Source organism: Nannospalax galili, unplaced genomic scaffold, assembly GCF_000622305.1.
Source record: "Nannospalax galili isolate Female #2095 unplaced genomic scaffold, S.galili_v1.0 scaffold388, whole genome shotgun sequence".
Classification (NCBI taxonomy): domain Eukaryota; kingdom Metazoa; phylum Chordata; class Mammalia; order Rodentia; family Spalacidae; genus Nannospalax; species Nannospalax galili.
The window spans coordinates 2,433,852-2,454,101 of record NW_008360304.1 but is presented as its reverse complement, the minus strand read 5'-3'; the positions used below and the strand labels follow the sequence as shown (position 1 = coordinate 2,454,101).

The following is a 20,250-nucleotide window of genomic DNA, read 5'->3' as shown; positions in this document are numbered from 1 at the left end:
AATGAGATAGAGTGATTCCATGAGGTGAACCTATTTTCTTTCCAGAGTGCAGGCAGAGTCCAGTTCTATAAAGGGAATTCCTTCAGAAGCCGAGACCTTCACTACCTTGAGCTGTGAGCCTGATGTACCTAATTCACCACGGATAGCCAACCGGACCAAAAACTCACTCACCTTGCAGTGGAAGGTAAGACTATCCTGTAGAGTATTTCTGAATATTCTGTAGAGTATCTCTAAGTAAACATTTCTTCTTCCTTCTCTTTCCCCAGTTGTGTTAAGTTTTTGGAGACCAGAGGAACATGAAGCTAAATGACCTGTTTTTTTTCATTATACATATAAAATGGACATTTGCTTCTTTTTAAAAATATTTTATTGTTATTTTTATTTTATGTGTATTGCCTGCATGTAGGTAAGTACACCCATGTTGTGCAATGCCTGCAGAGGGCAGAAGAGGCTGTCAGATCCCCTGGAACTGGAGTTTGGACAGTTGTTAGCTGCCATGTGGGTGCTGAGATTTGAACCAGGGTCTTCTGCAAGAGCAGTCAGTGTTCTTAACTGCTGAGCCATCTCTCCAGCCCCGGACATTTGCTTCTTAATGCTTTCAGATAACTCTTGGTGATCTGATTCATAGAAGAAAAAAAAAAAAGTAATTTATAATTGCTAGTCCTTATAATACATGATGACCTTGAGATTTGTAATTAATCTCAGTCTACTATTCCTCTTCAAATTATCTTGTAATTACACCTTTATAGCCCAGATTTTATCCAAATCAGATTCATAACTAGAATTATAGCTTTCAATATTATCAACATAGGGGCCTGAAGAGATGATTCGACAGTTAAGAGCACTGGTTGCTCTTGAAGAGAACCTAGGTTCGATTCCCAGCACCCATTTGACTTCTAGCAACCATCTGTAACTCCAGTTCCAGGGTATCTGATGCCCTCTTCTGGCCTCTTTGGGCACTGGATGACATGGGTGCACTTACATACATGCAGACAAAACACACATAAAAATAAGTAATTTTTTTTTTAAACTTAAGTATATCAACATGATACCCTAAAGAGAAAGTTATTAAGAGAAATAAAGTTGTTCATAATAAAATAATAGATATTCTAATATATAAATTGTGAAAGTATAGCTTTCACCATAAGTGGAACAAAAGGTAATTTATTTGGAACAAAATAAGAGTGATCATGGCTTGAGAATACACGTGCAGGTTTCTTGAATAGCATGTTCCACCATGGAAGTGATTACATGAACTTTCTTTCTCATTGCATTGTATCTATGTTTATAATCCCTGGATAGACGACAACTCACATGTAGATTTTACATAAATAAATTAGCTAGTCACCTTTTGTACCTAATAGATGTGAAAAGCTATGAAGCTGTAATGATCTGCATCTGAAAGGCCAGTGCTGTTCACTCACACGCAGAAAATAGTGTCGTTAGTAATAGTGAAGAGTTAGATATAGAAGGAACAAAAGGAAACTGCTCTGTTCTTCCTTTACCATCCATACAACTACAATACATGACATATTCAGTATAACCATCTCTACAATAATGAAAATGATAGGACTTTTACCAGTTTCTTTTATTTCAAATTTTCCCTTCAGTTTTTATTCATTAAATACATTGACAAGTTCATACTTGTATATAATGCATTCTGATTATTCTTACTTCATTCTCTTCTATCTCCCTCTCACCGCTATCAAGTTCCCTCCTTGCAAGTTCCCCATTCATGTCTCTTTGTTTTGTTTTGTGGCCTACTGAGTTGCCACATTAAGTAGACAAGTTAAAACAAACTGGAGAAATGTCTGCTATACGCTTTAGGATGTATCTGATGACATTCTTAGCTTTGTGGTTGGTAGAAGGTAGTAGTTGAAGAGTGCATTCCAAAGGGTTTTTATATGATGGTCAAAAGGGCGGTAAGTCAGAATACAGAGATGGACAATGAATGGGTATGAAGGGGGCCTAAAGATAACCCAAGATGGTTTTGGCCCTTGATCTATAGCATCCCAACTCTCCGAAATACTATTAAGTTATAATCAGGTAGTCATCCTGTAGAATCTTCAACATAGGTGTGACATTTTTCCAGCAACTTAATTTATAAAATAGAGTAAATGGACACTATCCATGGAATTAGTCTTACAAGGTCATCAGATACCATGGGCAGCATTTTCATAGTTGACATGATTCTCTGTAATAGTATACAGATCCTGGTCAGTTTCTGAAGAAAATTAAGTATAATCATCCCAAAGTGTCTAGTAGTTGTATTTTGAGAAAATAATGTCTGTTCAGGCCATAAGGGAAAAATAAAATAAAATTAGATTCTAATTATTATAAAGGTACTTACTACATGGGCACAAGACATCCAAAAATCCTCAATAAAGGAGCATTTTCTTTTTGTGTCCTCTGCCCCGTGGACTCTCCAGGACTGTGATCACCCTTATCTGCACCATAGCCATTTGCTGCTTTCTTCCCTTGCATTATTATGGTCAGGTCAGAAAAACCCTCACAAAAGTTCCAAACCCCTCCCTAGAAGAGACTACTACCCAGTTAGCAGCTGTGGATTTGCAGTAAAATAGTGTTTCTTAACCTTCATTCAATCATCTTCTCACACTTCAAGAGCAAATCTCCTCTGCTTCTGAACCCAAAATCTGGGGTTTTTGTTTGCCCCAAACTGGCTATCTGGCCTGTTAACCCCTTGTTTTAAGAAAATGTAATGTTTTATATAATTAACAAATTCTCTTAGCATACACAGCACACACACATGCTTACAATGCAGACATTTTTTATGTGTGGTAAAATAGTTGACTAGTTATTTCACCTGGGTCCTTTTACTGATGAATATACTTCAGCCCTTTCTTTTGGTAGAGGACTTGGGGTAGCAACTCAGGGTTCTCCATGTAGCTTGGATTTCCCTACATTCTGAAGATAATTAAATTTTGATCTTAAAATTTCTTCCATTAGCAACATCCCAACAGCTCTGTATACAATATAGATAAGTGATCATTCTGCAAGTTGCCCAGTCTTGGACATTTCTGGAAATGGCTCTGTAAACACACGGTTACCAGGACAGTTGAAGAAAGAGCTACCAATTTCCCTGTTACCAGTGAGAATATTATATACTTTAGTTGGTGACAAGATTAAATAGGTAATTTCTTACCCTTTATGCCCAGAACATAACAGTGTAGTAACTACTATTTAATTTTTAAACTTGCTTAGTTTAGTCATTTGACTATCTATCCTTTGCATCTGCTGCCCCATTATGTAAAAACTCTTCCATGGGGCTAGCATGGCTTAACAGTGACATGAGTCAGCAGTTAAGGTAGCAGGTAAGAGATGTGTTTTATCCTTTGACATTGTTTGGAATTATCCATTCAATAGTGATGATAAAACTCTAAAACTGGTAGTTTACTCTGTTGCCAGGAGTGAGGTGGACCTGCTTAACACCCAGGACACGGTTTAGTTGAAATATAGGTTAGGAGTCAAATGACTAAAATTCAGTTCTCTCCCCCTTCATGCCTCCCCCCACCATACTAGGGCTTTGAGGGTTGAAGTTAGGGCCTTCTACCTGCTAGACGCTCTATAACTGACTTACATCCCCAGTACTCCTCCCCTTTTTTGAACTTGCTATCCATCTGACTTACACTTCTTAGTAGCTGGAATTACAGGTCCATACCATGAGACCAACTTCATCATTCATAGTGACTTATGCTGATTTGGGACAACTTACTGGGGTTCTTTGAAGGCCTCATTTCCTATTCTGTAATATTTGAGTAATGTTATTTCTTTAAGTTGATGTGATAATTAAAAGAGGTATGGTACTTGACACATAATAGTTTTCCCTCTAACTTAAGAAAAAATTGGAAGATGGACCTCAGGTTGAAAAAGGAAAATTAAAATAAACATGAGACTTTAGCAACTGGACTAAAGCAATCTGGAATCATTAACTCTTGGGAAATAAATTTTTATCTGCTCTCTCCCTACTGAGACTTGTAACTCTGTCTTTGAATTCTCTTCCTCTGTTAGAGAAGAGTTGGAATTTCCCAAGAAACGTCAATATCTTCACTTTAAACTTCCATTGTTGTGTCAGTCAGTATTAGCATTCAACAGATGATCTAGACCTCCATGCTATAAAAAGTTATAGAACTGTATTAAAAATCTAGTGATCTTTTATTGTTGTTTTCATAATTGATGATATTATATAAAAACTAGACCAAATCCAGAAAAATTACAGTTCTATGCAAAAGCATTTCAAAATTTAAAATTGTTATGAGCCTCAGAGTCAGGTTTCTATAACTATGAAGTTGTTAAAACAGTAGTGATCATTTGTTCTACAAAAAAGAAGTGGATTGAAATTGTAGGAGGAAAAGAGTTAGAAATAAGATTGAAAGTCTCATTTCCAGAGTGGTTAAATACTACAGTGAAATACTGAGGGAGTATTTTCCCCTAAACGTGAACAGATTACTGGGTATTCATCTCAAGTGATGGGCACACTGAGTCTAACAGCAAAAGACTCAAATACTGTGTTCACCTATTCCTTCAGTACCCTAGTTCTTTATTCTGTGGTATATTACAAGGTATATTCATTCCATTTACATTGTACTTGAGTTTTAGTACTTAAATTAAAAGTGAGACCCTGAACCTGATAAAACTAAAAGAGATTACTAAGTATTCAGAAATTTTAAATGGTCTCTTTGTTTTGTTTTTCTGTGGATATTTTTTTAGGTCTAGTATTTGCCTGCATATATTTATGTGCAACCCATGCATACCTGTTGCTCACAGAGGCTCTAAGAGGATATTGGGCCCAGTGGAACTGAGTTACAAATGGTTATGTACCTCTGTATGTGTGCTGAGAACCAAACCTGGGTCCTCTGCAAAAGTAGCAAGTGCTCTTAACTACTGCAGCATAAAGTAGATTCCGTACATCATCACAGTGTTATTTATAATGATGCTGATTTCTGCTCACCTTTTTTATCTTGTTTCAGGCACCTAGTGACAATGGCTCTAAAATCCAAAGCTTTATTTTAGAATGGGATGAGGTAAGTTACTTGAATCTTTTTTAATGATTAAAATTATGTGTGTATCTTCAGGAAGAATGATGTTTGGTATGTTTTAGTGGTATTTCTCTTTCAGAAACAGTGTGTACAGTTTTATGGGGTGGGTGGACTGCTAGTGTTCCTTGAAAACATTACTGACTAAACCTCCCTGTTTGCAGGGGAGGGGAATTGTTTGTGTTTTCAAGAAAATCACTATCAAAATTGGCACATGAGGAGTTGGGGGTATAGCCCAGTGGTGGAATTTAGCCAGTCTAACAAGACTTGTGACTCTGTATTTGATCTCTAATTAAAAAATAGTAATAATGATGATAACAAACATTTTTAAAACAGCTGTCTGTTTTGTAGTTCACCTCCATGAAGGCACTATTTTTTCCTATAACATCTTAATAGTGAGACTACTCATCTCTTCTGGCTGCTATGACAGATATAAACCTGATTACTAAAACACATTCATTCTCTTACAGTTCTAGAGGCCAGAAATGTGAAATCAGTGGGCCAGAAACAAGGTTGTAGGCATGGCCTTGCTCCCTCCAGGGGCTCTAGAGGAGACTATTTTCTTGTCCTTGCTACTTTGCTCTCATTACATGACCTTGTCACATCATATCCTTACTCTTCTGTCTTAAATCTTCATCTTAGAAGGCCATGGTGGTCCATCCAGATAATCAAAAATAAACTTCTTTCTATGATCCTAAATGTAACCTTGTTGTTCAGACTGTCACCATACAAGGTAGCATTCAGAGTCTGTGGACTGGGTTCTGCGCATCTGCAGCCATGGCAAGCACAGTGTGTTTAGTGAATTATTTTGTTGTCTCTTCTCCTATTCTCTCTTATCTTGTTGCCAAGCAAAGAGGAAGGACCAGACAGATGGAAGTTTCATTGATAATTTGAGAAATTAACAGTATATTAAAAGAATTAATAAAACATAGCTAAGAAGGTTTTATTCTAGAAATTCTAAAAAAATTCAGAATAAGCTTGCTTTTAACACCACTGTAGTACAGAAGAAACACTTTGTCATCTTAATAAACAATGAGAGGGTATTTGATAAAATTTAGCACTAATCCAGTTAAAACTCAAAGTAGGAATAGAAAGTTAATTCGTTATTCAATAATTTTGTACCATTACTAAACAAGGCATTTCTGTTTAAAGTGGAAACCAGAGATTCCACTTTCCTCCAGCTTTACTTATATTATTCAAGAAGCTACAATCAACATGATGACTTTAAACTGAAACTGGGGGTGTAGCTGTAGTATCCAGACCTGGGATCAAAAATCATCATCATTCAGAGTATATGATTTTTGTGCTTATACTACTCATTATACTCAACTAAATACCATTAAAAATAATAAGACTTCAGTTTAACAGCCAGATACAGATGCTCTTTAAAGAAATAACCCTACCTTTTACTTCTACTAAGATAACAACAACACAAAATAGAGACAGTGGAACTTGTCCATTTTTTTTCACACCCCAAATTTCTAAAATTCCATTTGACTGAGTTTACCTTTCTTTCTCCCTCCCTACTATCTGTAATTGGGCCCTTCTGTCTGCTGGAATTCTTTCAGTGTTAAATGTCAGCAGAAGCTGTTTAGCAGTATCTAGGAAAGAGTTTAGGGATGGGTGTTTTAACAACTGTTCAGATAGAACTATATCAAAGAGCTATATCAAAGATATAGTTAGCATTAACTGAAACACCATACTTAATCCAAGAAGCTATACAAGGTTACTTATTTTAGAGCTACTTCTGTTTTGGAATTTGCAGTTGATGAGCCACATCATATATAAGATGTTCAGTGTCTCAACCTTCTCTAAAGATCCATGACTTAATGTGTAACAGAGTACTATTAGTGTATGCTAGCTGTACATGTAAACTATAAAAAAGGAATTGATATGGTTTTTATCTCTTGATAGTAGTATACGTGATATATATTAACTAGCCATTTCTTCTAGGGCAAAGGAAATGGAGAATTTTGTCAGTGCTACATGGGCTCACAGAAGCAATTTAAAATTACCAAACTATCACCAGCAATGGGTTGTAAATTTAGATTATCAGCCAAAAATGACTATGGTACAAGGTAAGACATTTTATAAAATAACATTTATATTTAGATGATCTAGTCCACTTCATATACATGATTATTCAGTCCAAATTGCCCATGGGAAACTTTATTTAATATGGTCGTGTTACAATCTAGGTCTAGCAGAGCTAGACAAGAATGTGTTAGCTGCATAGAACTGGGTCACAAGATAGATAAAATTCAGCTTTTCCAGTTTCAAATATTAATTAAGCCTCTGCCTGTGACTCAGAGGCTTTTTGTCATTTGTTTTGTGTTTTATAATAGTCCTCACCATATGTGCTTTCATGGCTTTGTTTAAATCTGGTGGATTCCAGAAGTATCTGTGGTACTCAAATAGAAAGCCTTCCCTGCCCCTTTTTCCCCCTTTTGAAAGGCCCAAATTTCTGTTATTTAGGGATGAAATAATACAGTAATATTTAAGGTTAAAAAAAATGGATGCTTCTGATAAATAAGCTTAATTGGAAGTTAAATAGTATGATTCTTATTTATGATGATAGGAACTGTTAAGAAAATAATGAGTTTTGTTTTCTTTCTCCTAGCAGGGTCTCATTATGTAGCTCAAACTAGCTTGTGCCTTTTTTAATTTTAATTTTTATTTTATGTATATGAGTGTTGGCCTACATATAAGTGTACCATGTGTATACAGTGCTTGTGACAGCCAGAAGAGGGTGTCAGATCCCTTGAAACTGGAGTTACCGATGGTTGTTAGCAGCCATGTGAGTGCTAAGAACCAAACCCAGGTCCTCTGCAAGAGCAACCCATGCTCGTAACCATTGAACCATCTCTCCTACTTCCAGACCCTGTGTTTAAATTGAAATTACTTTTATTCTAGAGAAGAAAATCCCTACACACCTTTATTAGGGTCAGTGAGTTTAATTACATAATTTGTGTTTTCTACCACACATAAATGTAATTTGGGAACTGCATTTTCTGTCTCATATAAATGATAGGAAATGGAAATATGTTTAAAATGTACAATGTGGTGGTTTTTACTACATTGATATCTTTCCTACAAAGTAGTGTGTATTTTTCTTCACTGACTGAATACATTACCACATAAAAGCTTAAAAATCTGAACAAAAGTACAAATCTGAAAGAATACTGTATTAGTCACTGTTCTGTTGCTGTGATAGAAACACTAACCAAAGCAATTTATAGAAGGAAGTTTATTTGAGCTTACGGTTCCCGGGGAATTACAGTCCATCATGGCGGGGAGGCAGTGTGGCTGGAGGTGGCTGGAGCAGGAGCAGCAGAAGTTAAGCTCTCACATCGTCAAGCAGGCACAGGAAGCAAGAGAGCAACTGAAGATCCGGCCAGGCTTAAGAATTCTCTAAGCCTACCCCAAGTGACGTGCTTCCTCCACCTTCTAAAAACCTCCCAAACAGCGCCATCATCTGGGAATAAAATGTCCAGATACTTGGAGCCTATGGGGGATATTTTCATTCAAAACACCACAAATACTAATTCATTTTTTTATTATCTGACCTGGTTATCTTAAAGATAATTGAAATCCATTAAAAATTTTCATTTTCAAGAGCTGGGAATATAGCTCAAACGTAGAGCTCTGACCTACCATGTTTAAGATCCTAGATTTGATCCCCAGAATAATAAAAAATTAAAGTTTTCATTATGTGAAAATGTCATTAGTGAAACAATTTCTCTTTAACTATAAAAATCATTCTTTCCATTCATTTCCTTTGTTTCAATAGTGATTTTAGTGAAGAAGTCTTATATTACACCTCAGGCTGTGCTCCTTCTATGCCAGCCAGTCCTGTATTAGCTAAGGCTGGAGTTACATGGTTGTCCTTACAATGGAGTAAACCCTCAGGAACACCATCAGATGAAGGAATTTCTTACATTTTAGAGATGGAGGAAGAAACATCAGTAAGTATGAATATGTAATTAAGACTCGAAAACAATTGGTAACATCATTAATATTGCTATAGTAGTTAATTCCTTCCCCCTGTTCCTTTAAGCCTTTGTTTGAAAGAGATTGGAAGTGAGGGAGAACTCGTCTTGTTTCCTTATATATACATATATATACATACATATATAAAAGATTTGGGGTTTTGTGAGTGCTAAGTTTGTACCTGGAAGCATAGACTACACTTCCATTTGAGGGCTAGTATATAATAACTCAGTGGTTGAGCATTTACTTGCCTGGCATACAAGAAACTTTGCATTCCTTTCCCAGACAGGGAGACAGACATAGTGTGATGGATTTACGAGAAAAAAGAAGATTGTCGTAGCCTTCAGCCTCCTGGACAGAGCAACTTTAAAAATTAATAAATACTGGCCAGGCATGGTAACACACGCCTTTAATCCCAGCACTAAGTTTGAGGCCAGCCTGGTCTCCATAGTGAATCCACAACAGCTGGGGCTACAGGGAGACCTTGTCTCAAAAAGACCAAAAAAAAAAAAAAAAATTAATAAATATTATGTTACATTTCTCCAGTTATGTTTAATACTGCTATGGAGGTACCACAGAAGGCTTTAAGAGTCGCATAGGAGACTGTGCAATACATCCTGAATCTAGTTATCTGCCTCTGACCTCCTTCCTGTGAGCTACAACTGCTAACTAGATAAGACAAAGGGTTATTCTTAAGAATTAGGTAATTGCTACACTTACTTAGGACTGTATTATAAATCTTTGCATTGTATATTTTAAATGATGAGTTTTATGATGTTTTTAATTAGATCTCATTTTTTGTGCTTTTCAACATGGAAATGATAATATAGTAAAATACTACCATGGAGATTATAAATAGCAATATTAAACCCAAGTGATATCCTCATCTCCCAGTACAACCAAACATTTATTTCTTCACTTAAATGAACTGTGCATTCAAGGCAAAGTAAATATGTTAAATAGTTGTGTGTGGTCAGATCTTGTAACATCTCTGGAAAATTTGTTTTGTTTCTTAAAATAGCTTTACTACAATTGATCTTAGCCAAAAGTGAGCAGATTAAGTAGCTTGGTTGGGAGCAAGTGGGTGATCTCTAAGCTGCAAAAACTGTGCTGTCCTTGTGAGGTCACTGCCTAGACCTGGTGCCCTGGCTGCCTTCCTGTGCCCAGAAAGGGATCTGTTGCCCCCTCCCAGCCACTGTTCCCCCTCATCTCCTTCTTCCTCTTAAGGCCAGTTGAAGATGGTCCCCTGTGGTTTCCCAAGTTAAGTTAGTGATGTGCAATGCTCCTGTCCCCACCTTCCCTGGCCCCACCCCTTTTGAAGGCAGTTGCTGGTTTTCTTCCCAATTCTTTTCCAAGTAGGTTTTGTTTTTCCTACTCTCCAAACCCCTGAGCCAAAAGTGGGGTGCTTATACTCCCAAACCCTGAGTTTCCAGCCTTCCTCCTGTTGAGTTTAGTCTCTTCTGCTGTGCCTAGTGGCATCTGGGCTGGGGAGGACGTTGCCCCATCTAGGTTTTTATAAATGTCTTACTCAAGTTCAAACCTCCAGTTTATGAATCAACTGTGTCTCTTTTCTGACTTAGTAAGCAAGTATTAGGGTTGGAGTGGGAGTTGTAATGTGAAACAACTTCTTGTCTTTTTCTCCCATTGTTGAAATAACTTTTAATCGCCAAACGCCCAGATTTGTACTTTTTGTTTTTGTTTTTTCTAATTGCTAAAACCATTTTCTTCCACCTAGATTTACTCCAGTTTATGAATCAACTGTGTCTCTTTTCTGACTTAGTAAGCAAGTATTAGGGTTGGAGTGGGAGTTGTAATGTGAAACAACTTCTTGTCTTTTTCTCCCATTGTTGAAATAACTTTTAATCGCCAAACGCCCAGATTTGTACTTTTTGTTTTTGTTTTTTCTAATTGCTAAAACCATTTTCTTCCACCTAGATTTACTGTAACATTTGGAAAAGGAATAAATGTTGCCCCTTTAGTGGTGCTTTCATGAGTGGTCTGGGGTAGGGCAAGGAGACTAGAAACCTCAAGTGTGGAGACAGGTAAGTTCTAGGTCTTCTGTGGATATGGTTACCCAAAAGGGACACAAGACATGACAGGGAAGTTCCGACCAGCTGGGAAACAAGCTCAGGAGGGTGTAGAAATGTGCCATTTTATTGGTTAGTTTAAGGGAGGGGGGAGGGAAGGGTATACAAGGAACCTAGGGGATAAAGGGAAAGAAGGAGCTCAAGAGAGCTAGGACCATAGGATAAGGGTATTAGTAAGGGAGAAAGGGGGGAAATGGAGGCACCTTAGTGGGAAAACTATGATGGGGGGTGAGACAATGTGAGAGATAAATAATACCTAGCTAGTTTTGAAACCCAGAGGGAACCATATTACTCCTACAACCTTCTGACAAATTATACATACCAGATCAAGAAATATATGTCTAGGTAAGGTTTATCTGAGAACAACTGGTCTTGGCCCAAGATTTATCTACATGACACACAGTAATTCAAAGTAGCAGACTGGTGGAACTAACTTTCTTGGATGTTTAACAGACATACTTGGAGGCCTATAATAATTTGGTCAGAGGGACATAAAGGACAGTTTTTGCTCCTTGCCTCCTAGGTCGACTAGTTCCAGGGGACTATGAGCATCTCTCAAAATGTCCTATAATGGTGGTGGTTCACCTGTCCTCTTGATCAAGGAGGCCGAGGAGACCCCACCAGATGGACTTGAACCAGTGTCCAGTCTACAAAGAGGAGGGTCAACACAGAGGAATCATTTCCTCCATGCTTCCAAGCGAAGCCAACCATGGTCGAGAAGGACCTTTTACTTATCTTCACATTGGCAGAACTGGTAAAAGTAAGGAGCTAGGGGCTCCTCCCAAGCCCATGTGACCCCTGAGGAACAGATCTTCAAACGACCTTAATAGTAAAAATAAATTGGTTTATCTGGGCCAACTGTATGGTCTTAAACACCCAAAAGGAAAGTATAACCAAAGATAAAAGGGGCCAATATAATTTCTTAAGAGACCATATGCACAGCTAAAGGCTACATAACAAGCAACAATGCCAGACAGGCGATACCTTCTTTTGAGTTGTTGGCCAGGGTGGCCAAAGGGACTTCCATATGGTAACCCAGCATAGAACTGGGAAAATGAACAACAGATCCCAATCTGTCTAAAGGAGTATTGACAACTGATTACTGCTAGATGAGAAACAGCTGACCCTCCGACAACAAAGACCTTTAGATAGGCTGACTAGATAGATTCACCAGATAGATAAGTAGTGGGGAAGGGCTCAGGGTACCGACAACACAGCAGACAGTAGCGGGGATATCAGAGTATAAGGGCTCTAGTCGGGGGAGGGAGGCTATGGGAGGGTGCTATCTGGGAAGTGGGTGTATATAGTCAAATGAGATGGTTTGGGATTTTCTGTGTGATATACACACACAAAAAAAAATCAACAAATTCTTTAAAAATGTATTATGTTTGAGGAGAAAGCGTGGAAATTTACGTCATGCTAATTAGTAGAGGTGATAAACAATACCACTGAAATCTGCCTGATGGCTTTATAGACATACACAGGCGCCAAGGATCCAAGTGCAACCAATTTTGACTAGTAATAATCAGGTACATACAGATTAGAGATACAAGCGCCAACATCAGAATAGTAGTTGGCTGATTGGTTGGAAGGTTAGGCTTCGTTGGGCTGACGTATGGAGTATGGGGAGAATAGCTAGGATTAGGATCTCAGTGTTAGTAGCAAAAACAATGAGTCTTTCTACAAGGAACAATATATTCTAAAATGAAATGGAGATCTTTTTTAAAGGTTAAAAACTCATCCAATTTTATGTCTTACAGGGCTTATGTTGTATGACTGTAATAATTCAACTGTAAACCTAAAAATTTACAGCCAATTGTGAAAGAGATGTACTCTTGCTCTGTAGTGTGTTACTGAATATGTTAAAGCTGTAGTGAAATGCTTCTAATCGTGTAGTTATTAAAAATTTTTAAAAATATGATAAAAAAATAGTAATTCTTCAAAGCCTAAAAATTTGCTCCTTAATAATTAGTAGATGTGAAAAACATTATCATTGAAATCTACCTGATGACTTTATATCCATGCTCAGATGCCAAGGAGGTCAGAAAGTAACCAACTGTGACTAGTAATAATCTGATAGAGATTAGAAACGCATGTGCAAACATTTTAATGTCAGTTGCATTAAAAATGAAGTTTTCTACATGACACTGTATTTTAATAATGAATTGGAGATCTTTTTTAAAGGTTAAAACCTCATTTAGTTTTATGTTTTATAGGGTTTATACTGAGTACAATATTATATAACTGTAATGATTCAATTGTAAACCTAAAAACGTATAGCCAGTTTTGTAAGAGATGCGTCCTAGCTCAGAAAATTGTTTTTGAATATCTCAATGCTGATGTAATGAAATGCTTCTTCTAAATATGTGGTTATTAAATAAATAATTAAAAGAAAAAAATAGCTTTAGCTGGGCGTGGTGGCACATACCTTTAATCCCAGCACTTGGGAGGCAGAGTCAGGCAGATCCTTGTGAGTTCAAGGCCAGCCTGGTTTACATAGTGAGTTCCAGGCCAGCTGGGGCTTCTAGGAGATCCTGTCTGAAAAAGACCAAAAAAAAAAAAAAAAAAAATAGCTTTACTAATGATGAAGTTGCCACGGACCCCCTACTCTTCCCTCCACACAATGATCTTCTCTTGCTGTTATATTTACTGAGAATAGGTAATCTCAATTCTTCTACAAACGTTCTGTAGCATTTCTGTGTTAATCACTCAAAGTAGAAGTACAAGAATGAGAGTTCACCTTTCCAGAACCTCGTCACATCACACATAATAGTGATGAAGTGTTACCTCAGTCTTTTCACTTGCCTGTTATTCCTCATAGGTCTGCAATCAGATATCTAATGAAAGTTTTGTTTTCCCTTTTCAGGGATATGGTTTTAAGCCTAAATATGATGGAGAAGATCTTGCTTACACAGTGAAAAATCTGAGACGCAGTACAAAGTATAAATTTAAGGTAAATTTTGAAAGGCCATTAAGACATTTGTTTCTTATTTTTGATTATTCCTGTGTTAAAGCCAAGTACATACTTCATTCCTTTGATAATTTCAAGTAATTCAATCTTTTCTAACCTTTTCTGTTTTACTTTTATATAATAATACTTGTCCAACTTCATGTATTTATATTCAGAACTAGCATTAATATTTTTGGGACTCTATTTGCATAATGTGACTGCATATTTTAAAATGTGGATGTTGTTAAATCTTACTCAGAGGATGCCCTTTGGCAATGATGTCACAAAAATAATGCTATATTTTTCTTAGTGCCTCATAATTTCTTTGTATCACATTAATGGTGGTCACTTAAAGGAGGTGGTATCTGTCCTGCTTCTTAATTACAAAGTTATACTGCTAGCTGTAAACATTTTGTGAATACTATGTACTATGGAAACCTTTTGTTCCTTACCAGACTGTCATACTAGTTTTAATAGCCATTGCTGGTTCTTGCCTCAATCAGTTATCATTGTGATTAATGTTGCTAAGTGGTGTATTTTTTGTTGTTGTTTTTTCTAACTCCTTCGTATCATTTGATTGCTTGAGCCGGTGGCAGATTCCTTTATGGAGATTTCTGATATGTGTCTTTCCTCCAACAGCATCATTTTGGGATCTTTTTTAGCTCTTTAACTTGATCAGTATATGCATTGCTATGTCTTGGCAGATACTGCTTTAATTAGTTAATTTTCCAGTCAGTATAAACTTGCCGGAATATTTGCACAGAATTTTCCAAAAAATTCAGGGTACTTACTCGTTTTGAGATTTTCTGCAAGAACTCCTTTAATTGCAGATAAATGGTAGAAGGTGCTATAAATAGCTCATATTACTAAAGAGCAAAGATAAATTTCAGTACTCCTTGAGAATGTTAGAAAACCTTAGTAATATGAAATTTGGTTATATAATGCATAATATTTGTTATGCTTTACCTTCTGATGACTCTTAGTCATATCATTTTCCAAATTTTTCATCTTTTTTAAGATTTATAAAGTATTTGGGAAGAATACACTTTGAGTTCAGTTTCTATAATGATCCTAGAGTACATTTTGGCATTAGTAATGATTCCACCAACATATCTTCTAAGGTGGTAGTTATTAATACCTTTATAATTTCTCATTTATTAAAATCCTTAGACTTCTACAACTGTGGCATTATTGCCACTGAACGAACACACACACACACACACACACACACACACACACACATACATACAAATATATGTTGAATTCTTTACTGGTTCACTTTCTGCAAATCAAATTTCTATTTAAAACTCTTTCACTCTGACATTTACTCTCAAATTGTAAGGGGGAGGAGATACATAATCAAAATCTCTTGAGACAATTGACTAGTCCAAATAGCAGGATTGGTGGGGGAAACCTATCCATACACCAGCCATTCTTTACATGTCAGGGTCATAGAAGAGTATTGTATATCAGCTTAGTATCAAGTAGCAAAGAAATTAAAATAGTGATATGTTGTCTAAGAGATCACCAGACCATTCTGTCAGTATCACCTGGGAACTTAAAAATGTAAGTTTTCTCAGCCCTACCACCATCTACTAAACCAGAAATTCTGAGGGTAAGGCCTAGCAGTCTTTGTTGTGACAGACCTTCCCAATGATTTTGTTTGTCTTCCTTTATCTTCTGCCACATGAGTTATTTGGAATAGTAAATTTAGTACATAAATCCTTGCCTATAATTTTGTCACAGAGCCCATATTTGTAGTAAGGTAAAAGTATAAGTATAATTAAATTTCTGAAATAGATCAGACACTTAGATTAAATTATAGTTTTTTTCTATTTCTGTGTAAAAAAATTACCCCATTACTTTAGTTCCTTGAAAAAATAAATACTTACTCCTTATCTTAGTTTCTGCTGGTCAGGAATCCAGGGCTAGTTTAGCTCAGTGGTTCTGATTCAAAGTCTACAGGAATCAGAGTCATTGTCTGGGACTAGAGTGTCAGCTTCCATATCCACACATACGGCTATATTGCCAGAGCACCCCAGATCCTCACCCCACAGGCTTTTCCAGGGGGAAATTATACGTAGTATATTTCCGCTACATTCCTTAAATCCAAAGGAAACCATAAGTGCAACTTAGGACTCCAGAACACAAATACACTTGCAGATCCTCACGCATTCAGAGCTGTCTTCATACTGAGGACAAGCTCTTCTCACAGGTACCAGCATGTCAATATGAAATGTGCTTTGTCATCTGAACAAGCTTGATTTTTTTACTCACTGCTTTGTTGTCAAGCCAGTGTTTGATATTAAACATTAAGTCTTTGTGTTCCCATCACAGGTTATTGCTTATAACTCAGAAGGAAAAAGTAATCCAAGTGAAGTAGTAGAGTTCACTACCTGCCCTGATAAGCCAGGAGTACCTGTGAAGCCTTCAGTTAAAGGAAAGATACACTCACACAGTTTTAAAATTACTTGGGGTAAGATACTCATATTCACACTTTATTTTGTGTTTCATAAAAAATCTGAATATGAAGATTTTTTTTTTTAATTTAAATGCAATATAGACAGGCCTCTGGCTAGAAATTTGCTACATGTGTCCTAGAAGAGGAAAAAAAAACATAAGTTGCTAGTTCATAATTCAGGTTCCTATTTAATATATAGAAAATGTCCAGGTTGCTACATTATTGTTATATTCAGCTATCCTCAAACAGTAGTTCTTTGTGTAGGTTATAAAATAGTTGCACCAGCCTATGGGAGGAAAGACCAGACTCAAACAGAAAGTAGTTCAGAAGAAAGAAATTACTGCGTTTACAGTTTCTTGAGTTTATGTTTTGTAAGAGAAAGCCTTAACATAAGTTTAGTAATTTGAATCAACCAAGTTAATGTGAAAAATGAAATTTAGTTTTATAAGGTACACAACATAGTTTCAGTTTTTCCATAAAGTTTTGATTACAGGCAAAAACATAAAAGTAAATTTAGTAACTCGAGGTAGTCCGATAAGAAATGTGTCTCCCATGGGGGGTCCTTCTGCAGAAAGCAGTATGCTCACAGATCCTAAGTTCAGGTTTGATGCAAGAACTGGGGAAACCACTGTGTAGTTACGAGCAGGGTCAGCACTGTGAGAAAAGAGACTGCTGAACCTGGAGCCACAGTCAGCTGGGTTATTCTGGTTCTCAGGAAAAAAATCAGTTATTGATTTGAAACACTTGTTGAGTATCTGCTTAAGCACTAGTCAAATGGGATAGCAATGATTATATACACTTATTTGTTGCCTGAAGATTTAGACAAGTTTTTATAAAATGACTGGACTATGAAATGTCTACCAATTTCAGACCCCCTAACGTGAACTGAGTATTGTGCAGCCTCTGAAAAATATAACGAGCCAACTTTATAAACATGAGAAGGTATGGTAGTTAAAAAATAGGTGACAATAATGTAGACTAAAAACATGTAAGTGGTAATAATTAAAATGTTATCGGTTATATATTCTTCCTTCTTGAACAATCCTATATGGGTATTCTGTTTATTAGGATTTCCTGTGTTTTCATAATGTCACTTTTGTTTTGTCTTATTCTTTAATAGATGCACCAAAAGATAATGGAGGGGCACCTATCAATAAGTATGTAGTGGAGATGGCAGAAGGTTCTAATGGTAAGCATCACTGTTAAAGTTCAATAGATTGTTCTAGTTAGTTACTCTCTTCAGTACTTTACATTGTATCTTTCCTTTTCCTTCTGATTGGCTACCATAAAGTTGTTCTTACCTCACTGTGGGTTATCATCGTTTGTAGCAATTAGGGTTTGGTTTGGTTTTGTTTTTAATTTTATTTTTTTAAATGACTTTTACAGCTCTTTTTTTATTATTATTTTATGTGTATGAGTGTATTGCCTGCATGTATGTGAGTGCACCCGTGTCACACACTGCCGCGGAGGTCAGAAGAGGGCTTCAGATTCCCCTGGAACTGGAGTTAAGGACGGTTTGTAGCCAACATGTGGGTGCTGGGAATCAAATTCAGGTCCTTTGCAAGAGCAGTCAGTGCTCTTAATCGCTGAGCCATCTCTCCAGCCCCTATAAATTTTTTTTAATATTTTATTATTTTTATTTTATGTGTATGTGTGTATTGCCTGCATGTAGGTAAGTGTACACGTGTCATATAGTGCCCACGGAAGACAGGAAGACTGTCGGATCCCCTGGAACTGGAGTTACCAACAGTTGTTAGCTGCCATGTGGGTGCTGGGATTCAAACCCGGGTCTTCTGCAAGGACAGTCAGTGTTCTTAACTGCTGAGCCATCTCTTCAGCCCCAGGGATTTTGTTTTTTAAGACCCACTTCAAATTGTGATCTCTAGAAGTGCAGTGACTCAGACATAAGACTGCTGTCTACCTATAGTCTTAATTTATAGTTTGTTCTTTTTTTTCTTCATTTGTGTATATTGCTCAATCCTAGCATACCCAGACTGAGTCATTAAATAGTGTACAGTCTTTTAGGAATTATTCAGTTAGATTTATACCCAGGTGTACCAGAGGAAAATTGGTCTCTGAAATTTAATTCAAGCTATATTAATTATAAAGTCCTTCATAACTAAACTTTATTCTCGAGTCACCTGTTTATCAGTTTTCTTCTCTATAAAATGGCCTATTAATGCAAAAATGTCTTTTAATTATGATTAAACTTGTGATACTGAATCTTTGTACTCTTTGTTATAATGTTGTTACTGGACCAGTTAACACACTTAATATGCTTAATTAAAAGCAAATTAACCAGTCAAAGTCTGTGCAGAGTTACGTAGATATTTTAGTTCAGTAAAACCATGTAGATTTGTCTCAGAGGCTATATGCATAAAGAAAATTAAATCATTTCCAGGAAACTCAAGGCAAGCTTAAACTGTTGCTGACAAATTACATAAATACTTATTTAGTGAAGCCTGGGATACCTGCCATGTTTGTGATACCAAAATGTTAAACATTGCCTTGTAGCTGATTATAGCAATTCTACACCTTACAGGAAACAAGTGGGATATGATATACAGTGGCGCTACCAGGGAACATCTGTGTGATCGACTGAATCCAGGCTGCTTCTATCGTTTACGAGTTTACTGCATTAGTGATGGAGGACAGAGTGCGGTAATGTTTATATGCACATTTGTTTTTTTAGGTTAGACCAAATGGGACAGAATCACCATTTGCTACCTTCAGTATTGAAATTTGTCTACAAATGTGGAGAAGTAATTTCTATAGTCTGAGGGTTAATACCACATGATAGTTTGCTCATAACGCATACATATTCAGTGTTCTGTCTCATTGGTAAAGTTTAGCTTTGAAAAGAATATGGCATGACAAAAATGGAAAATTTTCATATAGGTAAATTTTGGGTTAATATTTGATAGCCATACCCAGTAGAAATTGAAATAATCAGATTATTTGTCAAGAGAAACCATAAACTGTTTAAACACAGATAAAATAATTTATTTCTGAAAAGCTGCCCATTATTTTGTTGTTAAGAGACTCAATAACTAAAGTGGATTTAAATGTCCCTATGAATATAGTAACACATTTATAAAATTCTGCAAAGGCATAGCTTTTTGTAGGAATTAGGTTTTTGTTTGTTTGCTTAATTTTTAACAAATTGAACTAAGAATCATTTCTTGGAGCAGTCATATTTTTCAAGTGGAATTTAACACAATTAAAAATATGCTTATAAAAAATGGATTTTAAACAACCTTGTTTAAAAAAAATCTAGTATTTTGAAACTGAGAGTCCTGCCCAACAGGCTTGTGATGCATTTGTTTCATTTTATCCACTAAAATCTCCTTGATGGTGAAGGTATAACTCAGTGGTAGAGCACTTTCCTACTGTGGAGACCAAATTCAGTCCCCAGAACTACCAAAAGAAAAAAAAAAAAAATCACCTTGGATTTAAGGAAGAGCAAATATACCTGTGTAGAATTTTATCATTATAGTACATCATTAGAGCTTTCTTATATAGAATTCCTATCTGAATAAAATGTTGAACAAATACTTTGTGTTTAACAAATGTTACGTATGAACCTTAAATATATGGGCAAAGAATATGGCATTGTTTTTAAGAGAATGTCCTTTAAAATAAAATAAGGCTGGTGCTTGTAGCTTAGTTAATAAGGCATTTCTAAGATGCTGGGTTCAGTCTCTATCC

The 20,250-nt window shown here is 36.3% G+C and overlaps 1 protein-coding gene across 2 annotated transcripts in view; it reads left to right on the top strand.

Annotated features, from left to right (window-relative positions):
* Positions 1–20,250, top strand: part of Fndc3a (fibronectin type III domain containing 3A) — a 191,602-nt gene that overhangs the window by 155,513 nt on the left and 15,839 nt on the right. For both annotated transcript variants that reach the window (XM_008824357.3, XM_008824358.3), the window contains 8 exons: positions 46–184; positions 4,989–5,042; positions 7,008–7,132; positions 8,845–9,019; positions 13,998–14,084; positions 16,419–16,557; positions 17,663–17,731; positions 19,085–19,203. In XM_008824357.3, coding sequence (XP_008822579.1) covers positions 46–184; positions 4,989–5,042; positions 7,008–7,132; positions 8,845–9,019; positions 13,998–14,084; positions 16,419–16,557; positions 17,663–17,731; positions 19,085–19,203 — 907 coding nt within the window. The remainder of the gene's footprint in view (positions 1–45; positions 185–4,988; positions 5,043–7,007; positions 7,133–8,844; positions 9,020–13,997; positions 14,085–16,418; positions 16,558–17,662; positions 17,732–19,084; positions 19,204–20,250) is intronic.